The sequence below is a fragment of the Triticum dicoccoides genome, chromosome 4A (genome assembly GCF_002162155.2).
Source record: "Triticum dicoccoides isolate Atlit2015 ecotype Zavitan chromosome 4A, WEW_v2.0, whole genome shotgun sequence".
Taxonomy (NCBI): domain Eukaryota; kingdom Viridiplantae; phylum Streptophyta; class Magnoliopsida; order Poales; family Poaceae; genus Triticum; species Triticum dicoccoides.
Window position 1 is genome coordinate 587,329,331 of NC_041386.1, and position 20,726 is coordinate 587,350,056.

The following is a 20,726-nucleotide window of genomic DNA, read 5'->3' on the forward strand; positions in this document are numbered from 1 at the left end:
CAAATCCTTCTCAAATCTTGCAAATCCGAAGTATTTGACCATGGATTTCGAAGCCAACCCCTCCCTTAAGGTAATCTCCTTCGATCCCCTCGTTTTCATCCATAGGAATTGTCATATTTGCTCAAATATTGCTACTTTGGGGAAACCCTAGTTTTGGCTTGGATTTGCAAATTTGTATTGAATCATGTTATGTTTCTTTGCTAATTTGGGTTGGTTAGGCTTTCATAGTATGCTAGGGTTAGGGTTATGTGTGTTTGATGTTGGTGTTAGGGTTATGCTATGGTTAGGGTTGTGGTTATTGTTAAGTGGGGGTTAGGGTTATTAATTCATATATATGTTATGGCATATGTATTTTGTGCAAATATTTTTTGTTAAGTACTTACTTGATATATGTGTGTTTTTTATTATTGTAGGGATGGGGAGAACATGTGTTTATGTTCATCATGTGGATAAAGAGGCCTTTTTGAAAGGCAATGTTGAGCCGGACCCGGATGAGCTTGACATGGTGTTTGAGAGTAGTCCAAGCTATGCGGAGCTCTTGGACCAAGTGAGGAAGGATTTGAATTGGATGGACCCAAGTGACGTTGTTGAGTTTGAGGGAAGGCATAATGTTGGTTTTGGAATGCACATCCGTTGGAAGACAATGCGTGTGAACTCCGAGCAACGTTGGGTTGCATACAAGGAGACGGTTGCCGAATCTCTAGACAAGGCTCTTGAGTTATTTGCCTCCAAGAAGGTTGAGTCTACTTTGAATTTGGACTTGAACCGGAACCCCTCCCCGTTGGTTGCTAGCACTCCACCACCCATGAACCAAGATCAAATGAGTGAACCTCATTTCACGCAACAAGATTGGCCAACATTGAGCCCGACTCCAAACAACCAAAATGAAGGTTTTGAAGAGGAGAATGATGAGTACGAGGAGGATGACGACGAAGTTGATCTCCATGACAACAATGTGGGTGATCTCGACCAATATCATGTGCAAGAGACAATGGACCAATCCATCCCTTTTTCCCGTGCATATGCATCGGACTCGGATGACGATGGTCCCGATGAAGAAGTTGATGAGGAGGGGTTCACACCGAAGGAGGCCCAAGCATTCAAGAAGGTATTCGGGCGGGATCACAAGACACCATTGTTCAAGGATCTTAGTCTCGCGGATGAAGCCGTTGTGGATGGTGGCAAATGCATATCTCTTGGAGCTAGGCCAAGTTCTCACTGTGATTTGGAAGACGGCAAGAACGGGATATATCCCGGTTGTGAGTTTCAATCCTTCTTGGAATTGAATATGTGGCTCGACAACTACTCGGTTACGCATTATCGTCCACATAAAGTGGCCAACTCGGACGTCAATGTGTGTTACACGGTCAAATGTGAAGTGCCAAGTTGTCCATGGATTGTGCGTGCAAGGCCATGGAAAGGAGGTCCCACTTGGCGCATAGTGAGTTGTCTACCAAATCACATGTGCCAGCACAAGAATGTGGATGGCAAGCTTGTGTACCAACAACACAGACAACTCACGTCCGAGTTCATCGCTTATAGGCTTTCCAACCAAATATCCACACTTCCAACAATGAGCATCAAGAGTGTCATTGACCTTGTGAAAGCCATCTTTCATTACAAGGTAAAGTACGGCAAGGCATGGAAGGCAAAGCAAGCCGCATTCAAGATGTTGTATGGCAATTGGGAGGAAGCATACAACCGACTCCCTAGGTTGTTGTTAGCTATGGCCACCACAAACCCAGGCATGGTTCACGTGGTTGAGCCTCATGGGCACCAAACATTGATTCACAACGGGAGGACCGTCCGAGTATTTGGCCGTGCATTTTGGGCCTTTGAGCAATGCATGAGGGCTTTTGAGCATTGTCGGCCCGTCATCGCCATTGATGGCACGTTCTTGACCGGACAATACAAGGGCACTTTATTGGTTGCAATAGCAAGTGATGCCAATAACCGGGTGTTGCCTTTGGCTTTCGCTTTGGTTGAGGTGGAGAACAATGATAACTGGGAGTGGTTCTTGCGTTAATTGAGAACAAGGGTATTACCGGCTGAAAGGGAAATTTGTGTCATATCGGATCGCCATCCAGGAATTCTAAATGCGGTGGTGGTTGACATTCCCGGACATAGAAAGTTGCACCATCGATGGTGCATGAGGCACTTTTGTGCAAACTTCTATAGGGCATGTGGTATCAAGGAGTTGGCTGATGATCTTCAAGATTGTTGTCTCGCTTTCACCAACAAGCGGTTTGCCACATTGTTCAATGCATTGCTCAGACACAAGAAACTTGACCCCGGTGGTCATGAATTTCTCAGTAAGAACATTGTCGAAAGGAATATGTGGGCAAGTGCTTTCGATGAAGATGGCCGGAGGTACGGTCAAATGACAAGCAATATGGCAGAATGCTTCAATAAGGTGCTCAAGGGTGTACGTGCATTACCCGTGACGGCAATAGTTCAATACACATTTGACAAGATGAATGGATACTTTTTGAAGTATTCAATGGAGACGGATAAGAAGATTGCTGATGAGAACAAGGATAAGCACAAGTACTATTTCCCACCAAAGGTTGAAGAATGGTTGGACTTTCAATCATGAAAGACAGACTCCCAAGAAGCTGTATTATATGACGACAGCGAGTGGAAGTATGAGGTGAAAGAGCCTGGAGGAACCACAAATGATGGCCACCAACACGGAGGCCGCGCTTTCAAGGTCTCCCTAACACGGTGTGATTGCAGCTGCATGAGGCCATCGTTGCTTCATCTCCCATGCTCGCACTTGTTAAATGCAGCCCGTGTTAGGAATGTGGACGTCAATCACCCTCTTACCGTGAGGGAGTCCGAGTTCTCAATCATGACGGTAAAGAATACATGGGCTCCCGGGTTTCAGCCATACTTGGACCAATCACAATGGCTGGAGTATCATGGAGTTCAACTATGGCCGGACCCGGAATTGAAGGTCGTTAGACGGGGAAGACGTAAGACAAAGCGTCTTAGAGGTGACATGGACGGATGGGGCCGTGGTGGTGGTGGAGAATACGGCACCGGCCAATTCCAAGAGCCTCGTGAGCAATCCCGTTGTGGGGACTGCAGTCATGGGGGACACAACACAAGAACTTGTTCCAAATCAAGAAAAAGATCAAAGAAAAATGATGCAAGCACAAGCCAAGTAAATGATAGCCAACCAAGTCAACCAAGGAGTAGCCAACCAAGTCAAACAAGCCAACGAGGCACTAGGCAACAAAGAGGTCGTGGTGGTGGTAGAGGCCGTGGTGGTGGTAGAGGCCGTGGTGATGGCCTAGGCCGTGGGAATGGTCTTGGCCGTGGTGAAGGCCTAGGCCGTGGTGATGGTCTAGGCCGTGGTGGTGGTGGTAGAGACCGTGGTGATGGTCTTGGCCGTGGTGAAGGCCTAGGCCGTGGTGATGGTCTTGGCCATGGTGGTGGCAGAGGCCGTGGTGGTGGTCTAGGCCGTGGTGGCGGTAGAGGACATGGTGGCGGTAGAGGCCGTGGTGGTGGTCTAGGCCGTGGTGGTGGTAGAGGCCGTGGTGGTGATCTTGGCCTTGGCGGCGGCCGTGGTGGAGGAATGTTCACTTGGCTCAATGGACCATTGCCGTATGTGACTTACTATGATCTTGTTCTTTTGGCTCAATGCTTGTGTTGTCATTTTGCATTGTGTGACTAACTATTATATTGACATTTTCATAGGTATGGAAACAATGAAGGGGGTGGAGGACACGGAGGCGAAAGGTGAGCTCCCTTGGTGGTCGGAGGAGGGAGAAGAAGAAGAAGAAGAAGAAGAAGAAGAAGAAGAAGAAGAGAGGAAAAAGAAGGGACAAGGACCATGACCTTTTCTATGAACCAAAATATGTGCTACTATGTGATATGAGACGTAAATGACTATGTCTTTTTGGCTAATTGTTTGTGTATGAGTATGTGATTTGGACTACTACATGTGATTTGAATATGATTATGTGCCATCTATGTGAATCACAAAACATAAAAATCACTTTGTATATGAAAACAGCAGATAGTGCAGCGCCTAAGGCCGAGGCGCTGCACATTACAGTGTAGCGCCCCTCCCAAAATTTTGCTAAGTCAGTCTGCAGCGCCTAAGGGAGGGGCGTTGCACTGTAATGTGCAGCGCCTCACGCCTGGGCGCTGCACAGTACAGAGCAGCGCCTATCCCTTGAGCGTTGCACACTCACTTAGCATTTTTTTGGGCAGAAAACATACTGGAAGCTTCTGTTGCTCTCTGGACTGGGATGTCCAGTAGTGCAGCGCCTAAAGGGAGAGGCGCCACACACCACAGTGCAGCGCCTACCCTTTAGGCGCTGCACTACTGGACATCTATTTGCTGCACTCACCGCCCTCCCACCCATCCCCACCCCACATAACCCCACCCCCACACAAACCCGAAGCTCAGTGCCTCCCCTCTGCCCTCCTCTCCCCCCTCTCAAACCCTCCTCAGATCCGGAGTATTTGACCGTGGATTTCGAAGCCAAACCCTCCCTTAAGGTAATCTCCTCCGTTCCCCTCGTTTTCGTCCATAGGAATTGTCACATTTGCTCAAATCTTGCTACTTTGGGGAAACCCTAGTTTTGGCTTGGATTTGCAAATATTTGTTGAATGATGTTAAGTTTCTTTGCTAATTTGGGTTGGTTAGGCTTTCATGGTATGCTAGGGTTAGGGGTATGTGTGTTTGATGTTGGTGTTAGGGTTATGCTATGGTTAGGATTGTGGTTATTGTTAAGTGGGGGTTAGGGCTAACCAAGAATTATCAGTTTTATAGGCATGGCTTCATCCGGTTCCATGATGAGGCCACTGTGTGCTAACCAAGAAGACATGCCGAACAAGTGGGAGGACGCATCTTTGGACAAGGTGAAGGAGAAAGATGCCAACATCCCGCCATGTTGGTGTGGAGATGTTTGCAAGGTGAAGGTATCCACCGACCGAAATAAATCATGGACGGAAGGGCGGAGATATTTTGTATGCCCGAACTATGCTTATGATCGTGCACTTCCAACTAACGCCTATGACCAACCACCGGTAAGCTCGAGAAGTAAAATGTTACTATCAAATGTGTGTCAACACTAACAAAAATTTTGTATGCAGTCACCGCCTCCTCTATGCAAGTACTTCACGTGGATAGATCTTGAAGTGCCAGAAGATGTCAAAAAGGACCAATACCAAGATTGTCTTAGGCGGCAACGGCGGTTCAAAGAATCGTTTCGAAGAGGCTTGGAGGAAGAGCGTCGTCAGAAGGAGAGGATGGAGCGGAAGAAACGAGAGGAGGAGAGGGCATGCCAAGCGAAACTTGCTCGTGAGGAGGAGAGGGCAAGAAAGCTTGCAAAGGCTCGCGAGGCGCAAGAGGAGGACTCGGCCCGTGACAAGAAGGGGAAATGGCCTCGCTCTACTCAGTAGGGACTTCACTTCGGTGCACTCGTCGTGAATTTGTGAGGGCATGTGAGATGTTGGTGAACTATCTTCTAGGGCAAGCTGCCATTTGTCATTTGTAATGAATGTGTCGTGAACCATGTCGTAGTAATGTTTGAATTGTCTTAAGTTATGAACTCATCGGCATAAAATTTTTGTTTGTTCAAATTGTTGTGATGATGCAGTCATTGTAAGTATTATGATGTTCCGGTGAAATGAATGTACTGTCAACTCTGTTTTTGCAGTAAACAACCGTGCAACGCCCAAAACAAAGGCGCTGCACTGTTCTATGCAGCGCCGAACGGACGGACATCACACTGTAAAGTGCAGCGCCTTGCTCTGGGGTGCTACACTATGACTTGGTAATTTTCGTGGATCTTGAGTGCTCAAAGCCTTCTGTGGCCCTATGGGCAGCCATGGCCAGTGAAGCAGTGCCTATGGGACGGGCGCTGCACTGTGAGGTGCAGCGCCTAGGCTTTGGGCGCTGCATAGTACAGTGCAGCGCCTGACTGTCAGGCGCTGCAGTGCTGTTAACTGCCAAACTACAGAAACAAATTCCATTTTGGCAAATACAAATACTGAACAATTCAACTGAACAAAGACAACATCATTTAGGACAAATACCGAACAAAGACAACATCATTTAGGACAAATACCGAACAAAGACAACTAATAATTTGAACATCACATCATTTAGGACAATTCAACGTCACTACTAGTTCGGAAACACAAATACCACAATAGTAAGAGTTCACCAACATATAACATAACCCAACAAGTTCATCAACCTAACGAAGCGGCTACAAGAGAGCACTTCCATAGTAACAAACACTAATGCCTTCCGCGCGTGTTCCTGGTGCCACGCCTGCAGGCAATCTTCTTCTTCCTGGATGGACGAGCCTCCTCTTCCTGCACTTCCTCCTCCGCCTCCGCCTCATGATCCAAGCTAGCCATCCGCGAGGTCCCTACGACCACCTTTGGGTTGCCTCTGTTGTCAAAGTCGTTGGGTGTGTACCGGCATCTGGACTTCCTAGGCTTGAACACATATGGGGATCGAAGTTGAGCGTCCGCCAAAGTCATGTCATCATCAAGCTCATCGCGCTATCACACAATCAAACAATATGGTGAAGACCGACGTCGTAATCAAGTGAGAATCACATCTAAAGGATTAGTCATACCTCTTGGGTGACCGCACCCTCATCATCCTGATAAGCATATGAGGAACTCACATCGTCCCTCTGATGGTGAGATGAGAGGTCTGATGGTGTACCAGACCTAGAGGCAGATGGTTCATCAATTTCGGGATCACGGCAACTGAGAAGATTCGATAACCGCCTTAACTTCCTGGCCTGACGCTGTAACATGAACAAGTGTGGAAGATATGAACTCCGCAACATAGACTACTTCTCATAGTGAATGCGATTTGTACCTTGAGGAATGCTCGTAGTGGACCATCATCATTGCCTTTTCCAACCGGTGTTTCCTCCAGAATAGACTGGCTCTCATCAGCTGCTTTCTTGATCTCGGTGCGCTGCGGATGAGAAAGAATGAACACGTTAGCCATTCAAACATGTGTAATACGGCCAACGGGAAAGTAAAGAAGAAACACTTTACCACATAGTTAATCACCGGAACAGCAGAGACTCCGTGCCCTACCCTGACATCTCTGTTGTACTTCCCCTTTGATAGATCCTCAAAGTTTACTGGTTCTTCAAGAATATCCTCATTATATGCCGGCGGGCATATCTCAACTCGAGTATTTTCAAGAAGCCATCGTATCTAGTTATCAAAAGCAAGTGGACTATGCTCACGAAGCTTGGCGCGTGCACTGCTACGAGCTTCCTCCACACAAAGCTGGAAGCGGGTAACATACAAAGCATGATGCTTGTCCCAGTCCTTTATTTTCCGCTGCCTTCTCCTGTCCAACCTGCATGGTACAAAACCAAACATTAGCAAAATCAAGGAGTGACGATGCTTAGTCAATACGGTTCATGCTGTCTTACCTATGAAGTGCTTTGTCCGTATCCATCCATTCCGGCGGGTGAGGCTGGAACAGACCAAACTGACGACACACACGATGTGGCAAATGAAACTCAACAGCCCAGTTGCATATCAGTGGGCACCGCATACGCCAGAGATCCCTATCCCGCAAGCACATCGGGTTGATGGTAAACTCCGGGGTGTACCCAAGTCTGTCATCGGCGCCATATGGCTGCCATTCCACCTATGAAATAGGGCAACAATGCAAAATTGGTGAATTTTTTTCAGGCAAACATGAGAAATGACTGAAGTAATGACCTCGTTACCTGCTCAGGCGTAATCGTGTCCAACTCGGCAACGTACTTCTGGTACATGAGATTGACATCGTTCGTCATCTCGGAAACCACATCCCACTTGTAAGCCCAAGTGGGCCGCCGTAATTCGTCATCTTCATCTTCATACCAAGGATTAAACCTGACGCTCTTCAGGCGTCCAACAGGCAGACGCTCCCAGCTCCATACAGAAAGTAGAAGCATATTACCACCAATGCCTGCACTATCTGTGATCCTGCAACACGCATCGTCCAGCTGCATATGAAAGAAAAACAATGTTAACTTGATAGCAAGCTTGCATTGCTAATGAAGAAATGAGTTGATCACAAAACAGACCAACTACCTGTCGGTACAAGTAGGCAAGAGTCGCTGAACCCCAGCTCCATTTGCTATCGAAGACGGTCAACGCCTTCAGCCACATCCATGGAGCGTTCTTGCCAGTGGAGTCAGGAAACAAAGTCCTCGACACAACATACCACATGTAGACACGAGCATGTGTCTGGATCACGTCATCAGTGGCATCCGGAGGGCACGTCGCAAAGTGAGTTTGAATCCACGTGAAAGCAGCTCCGGCTGCTTTCCTTTCCTTCTTCTTCTTCTTCTCTTCTCCCTCCTCTACATCAGCCTCAGCCTCGGTAGGAGCCATACCGATAAGAGCAATCATCTGCTCGCGCCACCCATCAGAATCGGTGCTCATACAGAGAGGCATCCGTCGATAGCAAGACCGGTGATCAACGAGACATCCTCGAGCGTCACGGTCATCTCCCCAGTCCGAAGATGAAAACTATGCGTCTCTGGCCTCCACCGATCAGCAAGAGCGGACACCAGTGGAGCGTTCAGATATGGCGTGGACCGACTGACCAACTGAATCCACGGGAGTAGTCCTGCCTGCTTGATGTACGGTGTGTACCGCTCATCGTAAGGCATGGCAGGACCAGAGACCCCGTGATACCGAATCTTCAAAGGTTCAAGCTTCTGCAAAAAACAAGTAATGACAAATCTTAGGGCATGTAAATTTCAACTTAAGGCAAAATATTTAGATTACTCGTTATTACCATCTCCTTCTCGCGCATCATGTAGGCCCGGTGTTTCGTGTCGTAGACATCGTCGAGAAGCCAAACATATATGTTTATTGTGATTTCATCTTCAACTCAAATATCGGTATGGACTCATGTAGGCCCGGAGCGCTGTTGCTTGCCTGCCGCTGCCGGTGCTGGTCGAGGTTGACCCTACTAACATGCGCCTAGGCGTTTTGCCTGCGCCTCTCTGCTGCGGTTGTGTATTTATTTTAGCACTGCTGCTATTATACTGTGCAACACTTCTCTTTCTGCCGCTGCTGCTGCTGCTTCTGGTAAAGTATGATGGTCAGACACTAGGAAACGATCAAAGCGACATTGAGCATGGCCATAATGTTCGCCCTCACGCCCCCGTTTGCTTTTCTTTTTCATCGTTTTAGAAAAGATCCGGATCTATAATAAATTATAAAGGTTACCAGAAGTACGAACCATCCCAATCATGAAAAAAAAAATTACGTCAAGATCTCTGGACCACGGAACTGTCGCCAAAACAAGCCACTCGCGCGGTGCTGTCGCTGCTTCCATACCGGAGCCGGCCGACCTTGTTAATGACGGGCGAAAGAGGTTTCGTGCATGTGCCCCCAAGGACCGGCCCCGGAGCCTCGGTCATTGTTTTTGCCTCCTTGACTCGGTTTGAAAAATCTGGCACCAAATCTCACCGTCACGCCTCGTTTGCGTCTATTTAAAGCGACATTGAACATGGCCATAATATCCGCCCTCATGCCCCCGTCTGCTTTTTTAATTGTAATAAATGTTACCATAAGTATGAACCATCCCACTCGTGGAAAAAGTTACGTCGAGATCTCTAGACCATGGAACTGCCCCCAAAACAAGCCACTTACACGGTGATGCCACTGCTTCCATATTGGAGCCGGCCGACCTTGTTGATGACGAGCGAGAGAGGTCTCATGCATGTATCCTAAGGAGTGGCCCCGGAGCCGCAGTCGTTTTTTGACTCCTTGACTCGGTTTGAAAAATATGGAAGCAGTTAAATCCGAAATTCTAGCCGGCCTTGTCCTTCCCTTTTCATCCCGTTCAATTTACCATGCATGCATGCATGGCCAAAAGCCAGCGGAGTTCTGAGCCTCTGATCGTCTCGTCATGTTTACGTGGACCTGGAGACCGGGAGCTGCTGCTCTACTTCATCATGCTTGCTTGCGCACGGTGTGTATGGTATGGACAAGAGGGACGCGCCACCAACCTATCCATAGACGTGGGTGGTCATGCTAGAATGCAGGATTTCAGTGGAATTTGGCACCTAGTAGTACAATGATTTAGTGCACTGGACCTCCCGGTCTGGTACTCGCACACGCCCCTTTGCAACGTTCTCTTTGTAGCCCAATACATGTTAGAAACACAAACAGAATCGTTAAAGCGAGATATATATCATGTAATGTATTACAAGCAAAATGTCCGCACTTTCTCCATCTAGGTTTACTAGCTTGCTCTCCAATGACCTCTCTGATCCTCATCGCAAAAAAAAAAAAATGACCTCTCTGATCCAGGCAGTGGCGAAGCCACCCCAAAAAATTCCATTGGGCCATCGCTAATTTTTTTGAAAAATAAATCTTCACAATATACAATAAGTGTATGGTGTTCTTAGGTTATTTTTCTCAAAAGTTATGGAGTCAACTGACCCCACGGCTTACACATAGAAACGCCACCGGATCCAGGGATGATGACCATATGATAATCAAGGGTGAAAAAACAAGATCAATGATTTTGGCTGGCTGTTGTACTCCCTCTGGTTCTTTTTAGTTCGCATATAAGATTTGACTCAAGTCAAGCCTCGTAAAGTTTGACCAATTTTATAAAAAAAAGTACCAACATTCGCAACCTGAAATCAATATCAATAGATGTGTCATGACTTAAAATTTCATATTATATAACTTTAACATGGCAGATGTTGATATATTTTTCATATAAATACGGTCAAACTTTGTGAAGTTTGACTTCAGAAAATTCTAATATGCAGAGCAAAAAAGGACCGGAGGGAGTACCTTTATAGGTTGAACACTTGATCAAATCTTCACCACAAGAACTTGATTGCGGATCAAAGTTTCCCAAGATGCTCATTGTCATCCGTTGTGTGGACAGCGGGACGGGTATGTAAATATGCTTTCGTCCCGCTTTATAGGTAAAGTCAAATTCGTTCCGAGCTATTATATTTCTATTTCTATTTCTATTTCTATTTCTATTTCTAAGGAGAGCATTGCATGTGACAAAATAACGTAAAACATTCCCGAAGCTGCTACCAGCTATGGCCGCCCTAATCTCTAGAGCGGAAGACAAACTCCGCAAAAGCACCCCAATCACACACCCAACAACCAAATCCTCAACAGCAGCTTCAGCCTGCTTGACTGAACAAAATGGACGCGCGCTAGCTTTGTTTAGGCTTAGCAATTGCCAGCGCCCGGCAGCGTGGCGCCACGAGCTAAACTACAAACAACACTGTACTAGTATGAATTTTTATTATTTCTGGCATTCGTTATATTGCCATGATCGAAGATGAATAGATTAAAAGTTTCTCGAGAAAAAAGACATACGGCTGACGAGAAGTTCCCCACACGACACGACAGTGTCACACGCAAATGAGCCTCCAGGACTGATGTGGAAAGATGAGGGCATCTCCAGCCGTTGGCCCCCCAGGGGGCGTCTAAAAGCGCCGCCTGGGGGTGAGCCGGCGCAAAAAATGGCCCTGGAGGCGAGTCGGTCCCCAGCCGTCGGCCCCCAGGGCCGTCCCCAGGCGCGTATTAAAATAAAAAAAGAAGGACCGTTCGGCGAAGTTATGATAAAAACTAGTTAAATTTCGGTCAAACATGACAAATTTCGGTGAAATTCGCGCATTTTCATTACATTAACCTAATCTAAAAAAGAAAGGGGCTGAAGTCGTCGCCGCCATCGTCGTCGTCGGCCTTCTCCTCCTTGACGCAGGCGCCCCTGCTGGACCCCTGCCCGGCGTCGCCATGGCGGACTGGCGGCGGCGCGTCGTCGTCGTGGTCGCTGTTGCATAAGACGACGACCCCGTCTTCATCGCGGCCGCGTCGGCGCTCCTCGAAGCGGCGTAGGGCGGCACGCTGGCGCTCCTTCTCCTTCTTCCGGCGTGCCTTCTCCATCGCAATGGAGTCCTGGCACGCCCATTCTAGGGCCGCGTCGTTGTCGTCGAACTCCGCCTTCACCGGCGCCAGCCCCGGCTCCATCTTTGGCTTGACGAAACGCGGAGGAGCCGACGAGGAGGAGGCGCGCCGGCCGCCCTCGTTGATGACGATGCCGACGCTGCTAGTGCGCCGACTGATTGGCGTCTCCGCCGCGGGCTCGGCCTTGACGCCGAGAAGCGCCGGAGAACCGGAGGAGTGGGAAGATGAGCGAGAGGAGGAAGACGAGGAGGAGGCGAACCTCCTTGGCGCCCATGCGCGTCGGTGTTGCGACGGGGCAGCCCCCGTCGCAGGATAGGTCAACGGCGGGTTGTTGCCGCCGTCGAGATACGCCAGCATGCCATCCAGCGTGCAGCCGGGGACGCCCCACCACAGGCGGCGCCCCTCGCTGTTCTTCACGCCGCCGACCCCCAGCGCGCCGTTGGTGGAGGCCAGGCGCTGCTGCTGGCGGCGCTGGAAGTACGTCGCCCAAGCCGCGTGATTGCCGGCGGTGTACTAGGGGAGGGAGCGCTCGTCGTCGGTCAAGGAGGCGCGCGCGACCTCGACCTCCTCGGCGAAGTACCTGGGCTTCGCCACGGCGTTGGGTAACGGGGGAACGGGCACTCCCCTGTCGCTGAGCCGCCACCCCGTCGGCCCGACGCGCATGTCCGGCGGCGCGCGGGATGTTCGCCTGGAACATGAGCCAGGATTCCTGTTCGCGGAGCGAACGGCGGCCGAAGCCATTCGCCGCCGCCTCATCTCTAGGGAAGCGCTCTGCCATGGCGACGGGCTCGGCGGTGGTAGAGAGGGAGAGAGAGGGGCTGCCGGTGGCGCTCGGGAGAGGAAGACGGAGACGGAGAGAGAGGGGCTGGGCGGCGGCGAGGGGCGAGTCTGGTGTGGGCACAGGCGACCGCCGGCTTTTATAGTCGCTCTGCGCCCGTGTGTACGCGTGCGAGGGAGGGGAGGCGTCGACGCGCCGTCCCGTGACGCGCCGCCCGTGAGAAATCAACGGCAAGGCTGACCGGCGGCAGCCTTGCCATTGATTCCCCACGGGAACCGAGGCAGTTGGGGGAAGACGAGCCGCCGTGTCCCTGACGCGGCTGGCCCGCGACTTTTTCGCGCCAAAACAGTTCGCCTCGGCGCCCCCGAGCGCGCCGGGTTCGGCCTGGGTCCGCCGGCGCTGTTTTCGACCCAGGCCGGCGAAAATCGGGCTCATGAGGGCGCGACTGGGCCGTTTTTTCGATGCCGACGCAAAAAAACCGTCTGGGAGGCCTTCGTGGAGGCGCGGCTGGAGATGCCCTGATACTACTACTAGGAGGCAATGACATGAGCCTTTTTTTATTCAATGCCTACTAAGGCTGGTTGTAATGGGGAGTATCATACACTAGTATCATGCATATGATACTAGTGTATGATACTACCTCCCTAATGTATAGTATCGTATATTAGTATCATGTAGTACTCTATTTATTGTCATGCATGACACAAAGTAGCATATCATTTATTATGATACGGTATCATGATATGATACTACACCCTTTCTTTATTCATTTAATGCTATGACACCTCATCAAAGTTGCCTAGTTGGCATGCATGATACTAGCTATGATACTACCATTACAACCAGCCTAAAAAGTAGACGTATGGGGCTCATACGGGGTGTCCTCCACCCGCAGACAATCCTAGGCATTGGCAGACGACCCTCCTAGCATTGACTCAGTGGGAGGACTATTTATTTATTGAAAAAGGCGCTCCAAGTACACACTCGAGGCTACCACCGTAAAAAAGATGGGTACTTTTCTCTATGCGCTAAATGCTTTTCCGCTCTGGGACCTCTCTACACGGACTAGTAGCAGCACTAGAGCGCATCATATTGGTCCACCGCTCTGCTCGAGTGGGGGAAACTGACAGACGCCTACCCTAAAACTGATGAAATGTCCAGTGTTACGGTTACACTCGATATTGTACGTATTGCCTTCTCTGTGAAATGGATTAGGTTTACTGAGGCAATCATCACTAGTAGTACATGCACATGCACACGTACGATGTCTCCCTTAGGCAGGCGGCGGCGGCGGCGGCTAGGGTTTTGACCTCCTCTCAGTGATCGCCTCGCCGCTGAGTTCCCGATCAACTCTCCCCGGAGTTCGATTGCTATGGCATCTCCTTCGGATGTTCGATCTGCGACAAGTGGTGGGTCTGGAGCGTGCAACCCAGATGACCTTTATGATCTGTGATGAATACTAGTTTTTTCTTTCTTTCCAATTTTTGGAGGAGGAGCTTGAGCCTGTCGAAGCACCCCATGGATTCACGAGTGAATGCAACCCTATTATTGCATTGTAATGAAACCTCCCTTTCTTCTCGAAAAAAACTGAGAAAAAAAGTCAATCATGTCCCAAAAAAACCGTTTGGATTCGCCTAACGTTAGGTGGTCAACGTGCGGTGGAGAGCACATGGACTCGAGTAGGCAAAGGATTGTTTATATTCTCCAAACGTGGATCAATGGATTGCTTTTCATCACTGAATCACCGCGTGCAAGGGAGAGAACCCCCCAGGAGGAAAAGTTTCCACAAGGAAATAGCCCTGCAAAATCTCTGCAAAATTCCGAAACGATCACCGGCCAAAGGAACACCGTGGGCTCGTGCACCTGGCCCTGCCCTGCCGACCTCGATCTCGCCAATCACCACCGCACCGGGCGCCACCAATGGCCTCCCCGACGACACGCATTAAATGCCCGCCATTGCCACCCACTCCGCCAAAAGCGCGCCTCGTACGTCACGCGCCCCCTCCCTCGTCACTCACCCGCCACAACCGCTCGCCGTCCGTCCGTCCGTCCACCGCCGTCTCACCCACCAGCTCAGTTCAACAGTAGTGCACTCCTCCCTCTGCCCGGCCGTGCCGTTTGACCTCGCGCTCGTCCCGTCCCTCTCCATGGTCCATGCTCCCTGCTCTGCCCTGACGCGCGCTGCACTGCACCGCACGTAGCCCTGCTGCCTGCCCGCCGAGGACGGCGACCTTCCCTTCCCCGCCTCTCCGGCTCTCCCCCCGCAGCAGTTACTCGCCTGTCCTGCGCAAAAAAGTTCTCTCTGAGCCCTCGCCCATCCCCTGCTCGATAAAAGTTCGCAATGCAGCTCCATGCCCGCCATTAATGCCCTCCCTTCCTTCCTCGGCAGCTCTCGCTCAGAGATTCCCCCTCCGTCTCGCTCCCGCTGTTGCCCTTCTCGTGCGTGCTCGATCTGCTCTGCTTCCGTCCCGCTGGGAGCTTTTCCCCGGGCTTGGAGCCATCTGCTTGTCCTCGTGTTCCCCTGCCCGCCCACGCCCTCGCACCCGCACCCTGTCCAAAAAGTTTCAATCTTGGAGCCACCCTCTTATTGTTATCCCCCCTACTCCTCCTCCTCCTCCTCCTCCCCATCTCTCTCCTCTCTCATCCAGCCACGCTTCCCCCTCGTTTGCTTGGCCCTTGCTGTCCTCCGCAACCGCGGCTCCAATAAAAGCTCCTGCGCCGCAGCCGTCTCCACTTCAGTCGCCCACCTCCTGTGCGGCAAGCGGGATTGAATTTTGGCCGGAGCCTTCAGGTTCAGCCCTTCAGGTACCTCTATCCAGCGCCTACCTAGCACCAGCGATTTCTTCTTGGAGTAGCAGAATTCCCTCTCTGCTCTCCTCTGATTGCTCCAAGGAAAATAAAAATGCAGGTTCTGGAGGCGCGCGCCGGGTGATTCCTCCATTCTCGAAAGCTTCCGCCGTCTCGGAGGTAACCCCGCCCCGCTGTTTTCTTGCTCGCCGGGAAGCTACCAGATTTTGGTGGCACCCGGCGAGCCAATTCTGGCCATGATCTTGTATTTTGTGCCGCCCGATGGATGGATGGACGGAACAGCCGCAAGAGTCCAAACACCTTTTTCTTTGGATGCTCTGCTAGTCCCCTCCGGCGCTGATTTCGAGCCGGCCAGGCGAATTGACGCTGGCTCCGCGATCTTGCAGGTGTACATTTTGGCAGTCTGCCATTGCCGAGGGTGGGGGAGAGGTGCTTCGGTCTCGCCGGGGGGGATGGAGGGCCGGGGGAGGCGGCCGCGGAGCCCGGAGCGGCAGAGGCCGCCGGCGAGGAAGGTGCCGGTGGTGTACTACCTCACGCGGAGCCGCCACCTCGAGCACCCGCACTTCGTCGAGGTGCCGGCGCCCTCCTCCTCCGAGGGGCTCTACCTCAGAGGTCAGTGCACGGACGGACGCCGCCACATGGCCCCCGCGTGGAGCGCAATCAGTCTGCTTGTACTGCAACTTGTGTAATGGCGATTGCTTGATTGATTGCTTGCTTGATTGCTTTGGTGCGCAGATGTGATTCGGCACCTCAACATGGTGCGCGGCAAGGGCATGGCCTCCATGTACTCCTGGTCCTGCAAGAGGTAAACCAACCAAGCAACCAAGCGAAATTCTCTGAATTTTCTGAACTCCATGCACTCCATGAGTTGTCTGAACTTTGGCGAGCTTGACAAAAAGTTTTCTGAATTTTTGAACAGGAGCTACAAGAACGGATTCGTGTGGCATGATCTCGCCGAGGACGACCTCGTCCTCCCTGCCACCGACGGCGAGTACGTGCTCAAGGGCTCCGAGATCCTGGACCAACCTTCTTCAGGTAATTTTTTTGGTTCCCTTCGAGCTGCCATTTGCTCTTGTGAACATTGCCTGGGAACTTGAGTGCTGATTGGTGTTGCCATACCATCTTTTGCCCGTTTGTTTAAATATGCAGGTCAATTTCACCATGGCAGTAATGGCAACCAGAAGCAGCAGAGCAGGCAGAAAGAGGGTAGTACAAGGTTGCCTCGGTCAAGGGAGGCCTCCTTCTCCTCCTCCCCACCTAGTGTGACAGTTAGAGAAGCCAAGCCTCGGCGCGTGCCTTCGGTGCCTTCGCGAGAGGAGGACGACTCCCCCTCGCCGTGCCGGGGCACCTCCTCGGAGACAATGTCGCCGGAATCGGAGCCTCAGAGGACTGTCATGTCACGGCCGACGCCGGCAGAATTCAGGGTTTTCAAGCCCACCGGTTTGATGGATGCCGCAACTCAAACCGATGATCTCGGGAGAAGGTCGGCTCGGAGAGTACCTGAGATGCATAAGAAGAGCCTGAGCACTGATCATGACGTCCGTGAGGTCACCGAGTACCGGCAGCAGAGCCATCCTCGCCGGTCGGCCGAGCTCCAGGGGATCTCCAGGGATGTCATGTCCCACTGTGCCACCCCACTGAGCATGGCTTCAACCCATGGAAAGTCCGAGAGCTTGGAGTCGTTGATACGAGCCGACAACGCGTCAGCCAACAGCTTCAGGATCCTGGAAGAGGACGACATTGTCGTGCCGACCTGCCCGAAGCTGAGGCCGGCGAATGTGCTGATGCAGCTCATCACCTGTGGTTCACTTTCAGTCAAGGATCATGACAACATTGGGCTTGTTGGGGCTTACAAGCCAAGGTTCCCAAACTTGAAGTTCCCATCGCCGCTGATTTCTCGCTCCATGATGATGGGTGAGCTCGATTACCTATCAGAGAACCCCAGATTCATTGGGACACGGATTGAAGATAAGGAGTATTTTAGTGGGAGCATTATTGAGACCAAGACGCAGAGAGACGTTCCCACCGAGAGGCACTCGGTGCTTAAGCGGTCTTCTTCCTACAATGCAGAAAGGTAAAATTTCCAGTGCTTCCACATTACATTTCGGTTGTGCTTAAATAACTTAGAATTTATAATTTTTCCCTTCTGTGCTCAGATAATTTAAGGCTATTTGTGTTACTTGGGCTATGGCACTGGTTGAGAAAACAGCACATTAGGTTCAGTGGCCATTCAAAATTTCTGGCTAATTCTGTAGCGGTTTTGCTGTCTCAGAAAATACTTGACAGCTTCATACTTTACCTTGGTGTTTTTAGCATGCCAACTTAGATTTGATTGATTGGGTGCTTCATTTTGCAAAATCATCTGTACTTTGTGGTCATGAGATGTTAGCGTTTGAAATATGGATATTGAAGCTGAACTTTTGCAGTGATTGCTCATTTAAGAGCATTGAGTTGCGCATAATGTCCACAGAAAGGGGTGGGGGCTTAGGCTGGGCTCGGAGAATTTAGAGATAGGAAAAGAGCCACGTACCATATAGATTTTATGAATTCAAGGACCATTGCTTTTCCGTCATTTAGTGATGCCCAGACTCTAGATGAGGCCATTTTGCAGTTAGCTCGGTGCCAACGGCACTAGACGATCATGTCCTGTGTTGCCATGGTGCAGCTGGCATCCATGTAGCAAACAAAATACTCCCTCTGTAAACTAATATAAGAGCGTTTAGATCACTATTTTGGTATTCTAAACGCTTTTATATTAGTTTACGGAGGGAGTAACAAAGTACAGGGAATCTACTGGAAAAACTGAGGTCAGGACATTGCAAAATTGGTAGATGCGCCTACTAAGAGAGCGGAAATTTTACTTTTGCCCGTTTCGCCTTGGTAGTTTTGTTTTGGACAGTACCATACATAGTTTGCCCTGTGCTACAAATTACGGTTAGTTAGTAGTAGATAAAGAACGTGAAGATTGGTGCAAGCAGGAGTTACTGAAAGTAAAGGGTGACAATTTTCGTGTGAAGATTTTGCCCCCCAACAGGGCAGCCTCCTGTTACTCCTTTTTGTCACTACTCCAATTCTACAGCTTTAATTCTGTGGCAGTAACTTCACTTGTTCATTGCCAGCCACAACACGAGCATATGTCAGATATAGTGTAGAGGACCACACTACATAGCTGGCTGGCGAGATTCTTCAGTTGCTCAACTGAAAATGTAGGAGTAGCAGGTATCCTATTGCTTCATACTGATCAACAGTGTTTGTTGCTATCCTAGAAGAATTGTCACTGTTATAGACGGACAGATCCGTGAACTGTACTGCAAATGCCAGCGCAGTTCATGCGCCGATCCCGATCCCGGCTGGACCATTTTCTGTTTCACCCTATTAGAATCCAAAAGATTTAGGTAAGATACGTCTGAATTTTGTTAGCAGGAGATTTGGTCGTTGGCACAACAGTTGTTTCAGTTCAGAGGCAGTAACTTTTCCTTGTCATTTGCCTGGGACCTTACTTGCTTACCATGCGAGTTTCATCGGTTTTCAGTTAATTCATTCATGTGGTGGTGTTCTTGACCATGAATGATCTCACAGGGGCGGCGAGAACCTCTGCGACTGTGCGGGGCCCGACGAAGAAGAGATGGTACCGCGCTCGAGGTGCCTGCCCCGGACGCCGATACTGTCATCCTTGCTGCACCCGAAGAGTGAGATGCAGAAGTCCCCGGTGTCGGACTGCCGGAGGAGCTCCTCGGCCGGGCCGGACTCGATAGACGGCGGGAGCAGGCGGTTCACCGACGCGTCGTCGAGGGTAGAGTCCTTCAGGAAGGAGAACAAGGAGAAGCTCGTCAAGATCGAGGAAAGTTAAGTGCTCCAACTTTTTGTCACTGCACTGGGTATGCACTCGATGCTTTGAAATATTCCCTTTGCAACATATCGAATATCCCGCACGATATGCGATGATGGTATTGAGGTTTTTGTTGTGGATTGTGTGCGCAGGTTGTTGTCGGGAGCTCGCGTCGTGATCCAGTGCACCGTGCCCTGCGACGACGGTGACGAAGATGCATTCTGAAGCCTCCTGGACTTGCAGCTGACCTGGCCGCGTGACGTGGCGTTCTCTTTGCTTCTTTAGATGATGAATGAGTTACTGACGAATTTGTGTTTTCTTTCTTGAGATGTGTAGTATGTTAGCTTTATTCTTCAGGTGTAATGTATTTTTTTTTGTCTGTTCTTTGGTTTGGTTGAAATTTTGTCCTTGTTATCAGTTGTAGTAAGTGCCTGTTAATGCCATTTTGTGCTCGTTATTAGTTGGGTAAGTGCCTGTTAATGCCAAAGCTTTATGGTTTAATCTGTGCTTACCAGAATTATGTGCGTTGATAGGTGTTTTTTGCATTAAAAAACTCACTAGAAACAGGAAATGCATGTTTAACTTTTCTTCAGCATAAGAAATGCATGTGTATTAGGAGTAGTTTTTTATAGAATGGCTAATTATATTGATAAAAAAGTGTAATATTTGGTACAATAATAAGTAGACCGAAGAAAACACGAATCAGTAAGTAAAAGTGAAAGTTATGTCATTAGGCCAAACCTCTACAGAAGTTTTCTCGTTGTTGCTTTGAAGAAAAATGAAACGATCCTGTAAGTTTTTTTTTTTGAGAGCATGATCCCGTAAGTTTTCTCAGCACAGGAAATGTACTTCTTTTTTAGACAAGCACAGGAAATGTACTTGTAAGTGTGATTTTGAGTTTTTGATATACATGCGCTTTTAAGGGGAGCAACTAGTTAACGAGCGCTCCTTCGGGAGCCTTGCAACGATCAGCGTCACTTGGCGCGCTCTCAGCCATTCGCCACGTGTCGCGCTCTGGACGCTTCCTTCGGATTTTGTTTTTTTTTAATTTTTTCGCACGCGTTTTCGGCTTTTTAAACGGTTTTTTCCGGGTTTTTTCGATGTTTTGGTTTCTCCCCGGTCTTTCTTAGCTTTTCGATAAAAAAATCGATTTTTTTTCACGAAAAAACGCGTTTTCTTTTTTTTCTTTCGTGAAAGTCACGGTTTTTCTTCCGCGAGAGGCACGGTTGTGCTTTAGCGAGAGTCACAGCCGTGCCTCTCGGAAACGAAAAAAAAAGTGTTTTCTGTTTTTTTTCTTTCGCGAGAGTCACGGTTTTGCTTTCGCGAGAGGCACGGTTGTGCTTTCGCGGGAGTCAT

General features: G+C 49.8%; 1 protein-coding gene across 3 annotated transcripts; it reads left to right on the forward strand.

Annotated features, from left to right (window-relative positions):
- Positions 1-14,705: 14,705 nt before the first annotated feature.
- Positions 14,706-19,813, forward strand: LOC119287015 (protein UPSTREAM OF FLC-like). 3 transcript variants are annotated; one of them, XR_005140740.1, is made up of 8 exons: positions 14,706-15,538; positions 15,642-15,700; positions 15,928-16,153; positions 16,277-16,346; positions 16,461-16,576; positions 16,691-17,615; positions 18,661-18,760; positions 19,121-19,235. XR_005140740.1 is itself a non-coding variant. In XM_037566491.1 (8 exons), exons 3-7 carry the CDS (start codon positions 15,994-15,996, stop codon positions 19,389-19,391), a joined length of 1,542 nt encoding a protein of 513 aa, XP_037422388.1. In that variant the 5' UTR covers positions 14,707-15,538; positions 15,642-15,700; positions 15,928-15,993; the 3' UTR covers positions 19,392-19,419; positions 19,523-19,813. The 3 variants fall into 3 exon arrangements, 2 of the variants coding, with proteins under 2 accessions (XP_037422388.1, XP_037422387.1); XM_037566491.1 differs by lacking the exon at positions 18,661-18,760 and adding an exon at positions 19,523-19,813 and having other exon boundaries at positions 14,707-15,538; positions 19,121-19,419; XM_037566490.1 differs by lacking the exon at positions 18,661-18,760 and adding an exon at positions 19,523-19,813 and having other exon boundaries at positions 14,707-15,538; positions 19,121-19,387.
- The last annotated feature ends 913 nt before the right edge of the window (positions 19,814-20,726 follow it).

What these genes read in the sequence shown, in the direction of transcription:
- LOC119287015 (XM_037566490.1), top strand. Translation starts at nt 15,994, where the DNA reads ATGGAGGGCCGGGGGAGGCGGCCGCGGAGCCCGGAGCGGCAGAGGCCG. An exon ending in TACTCCTGGTCCTGCAAGAG is followed by an intron (nt 16,347 to 16,460) that starts GTAAACCAACCA and finishes ATTTTTGAACAG; the next exon opens with GAGCTACAAGAACGGATTCG. An exon ending in CTCGTCAAGATCGAGGAAAG is followed by an intron (nt 19,388 to 19,522) that starts TTAAGTGCTCCA and finishes TTGTGTGCGCAG; the next exon opens with GTTGTTGTCGGGAGCTCGCG.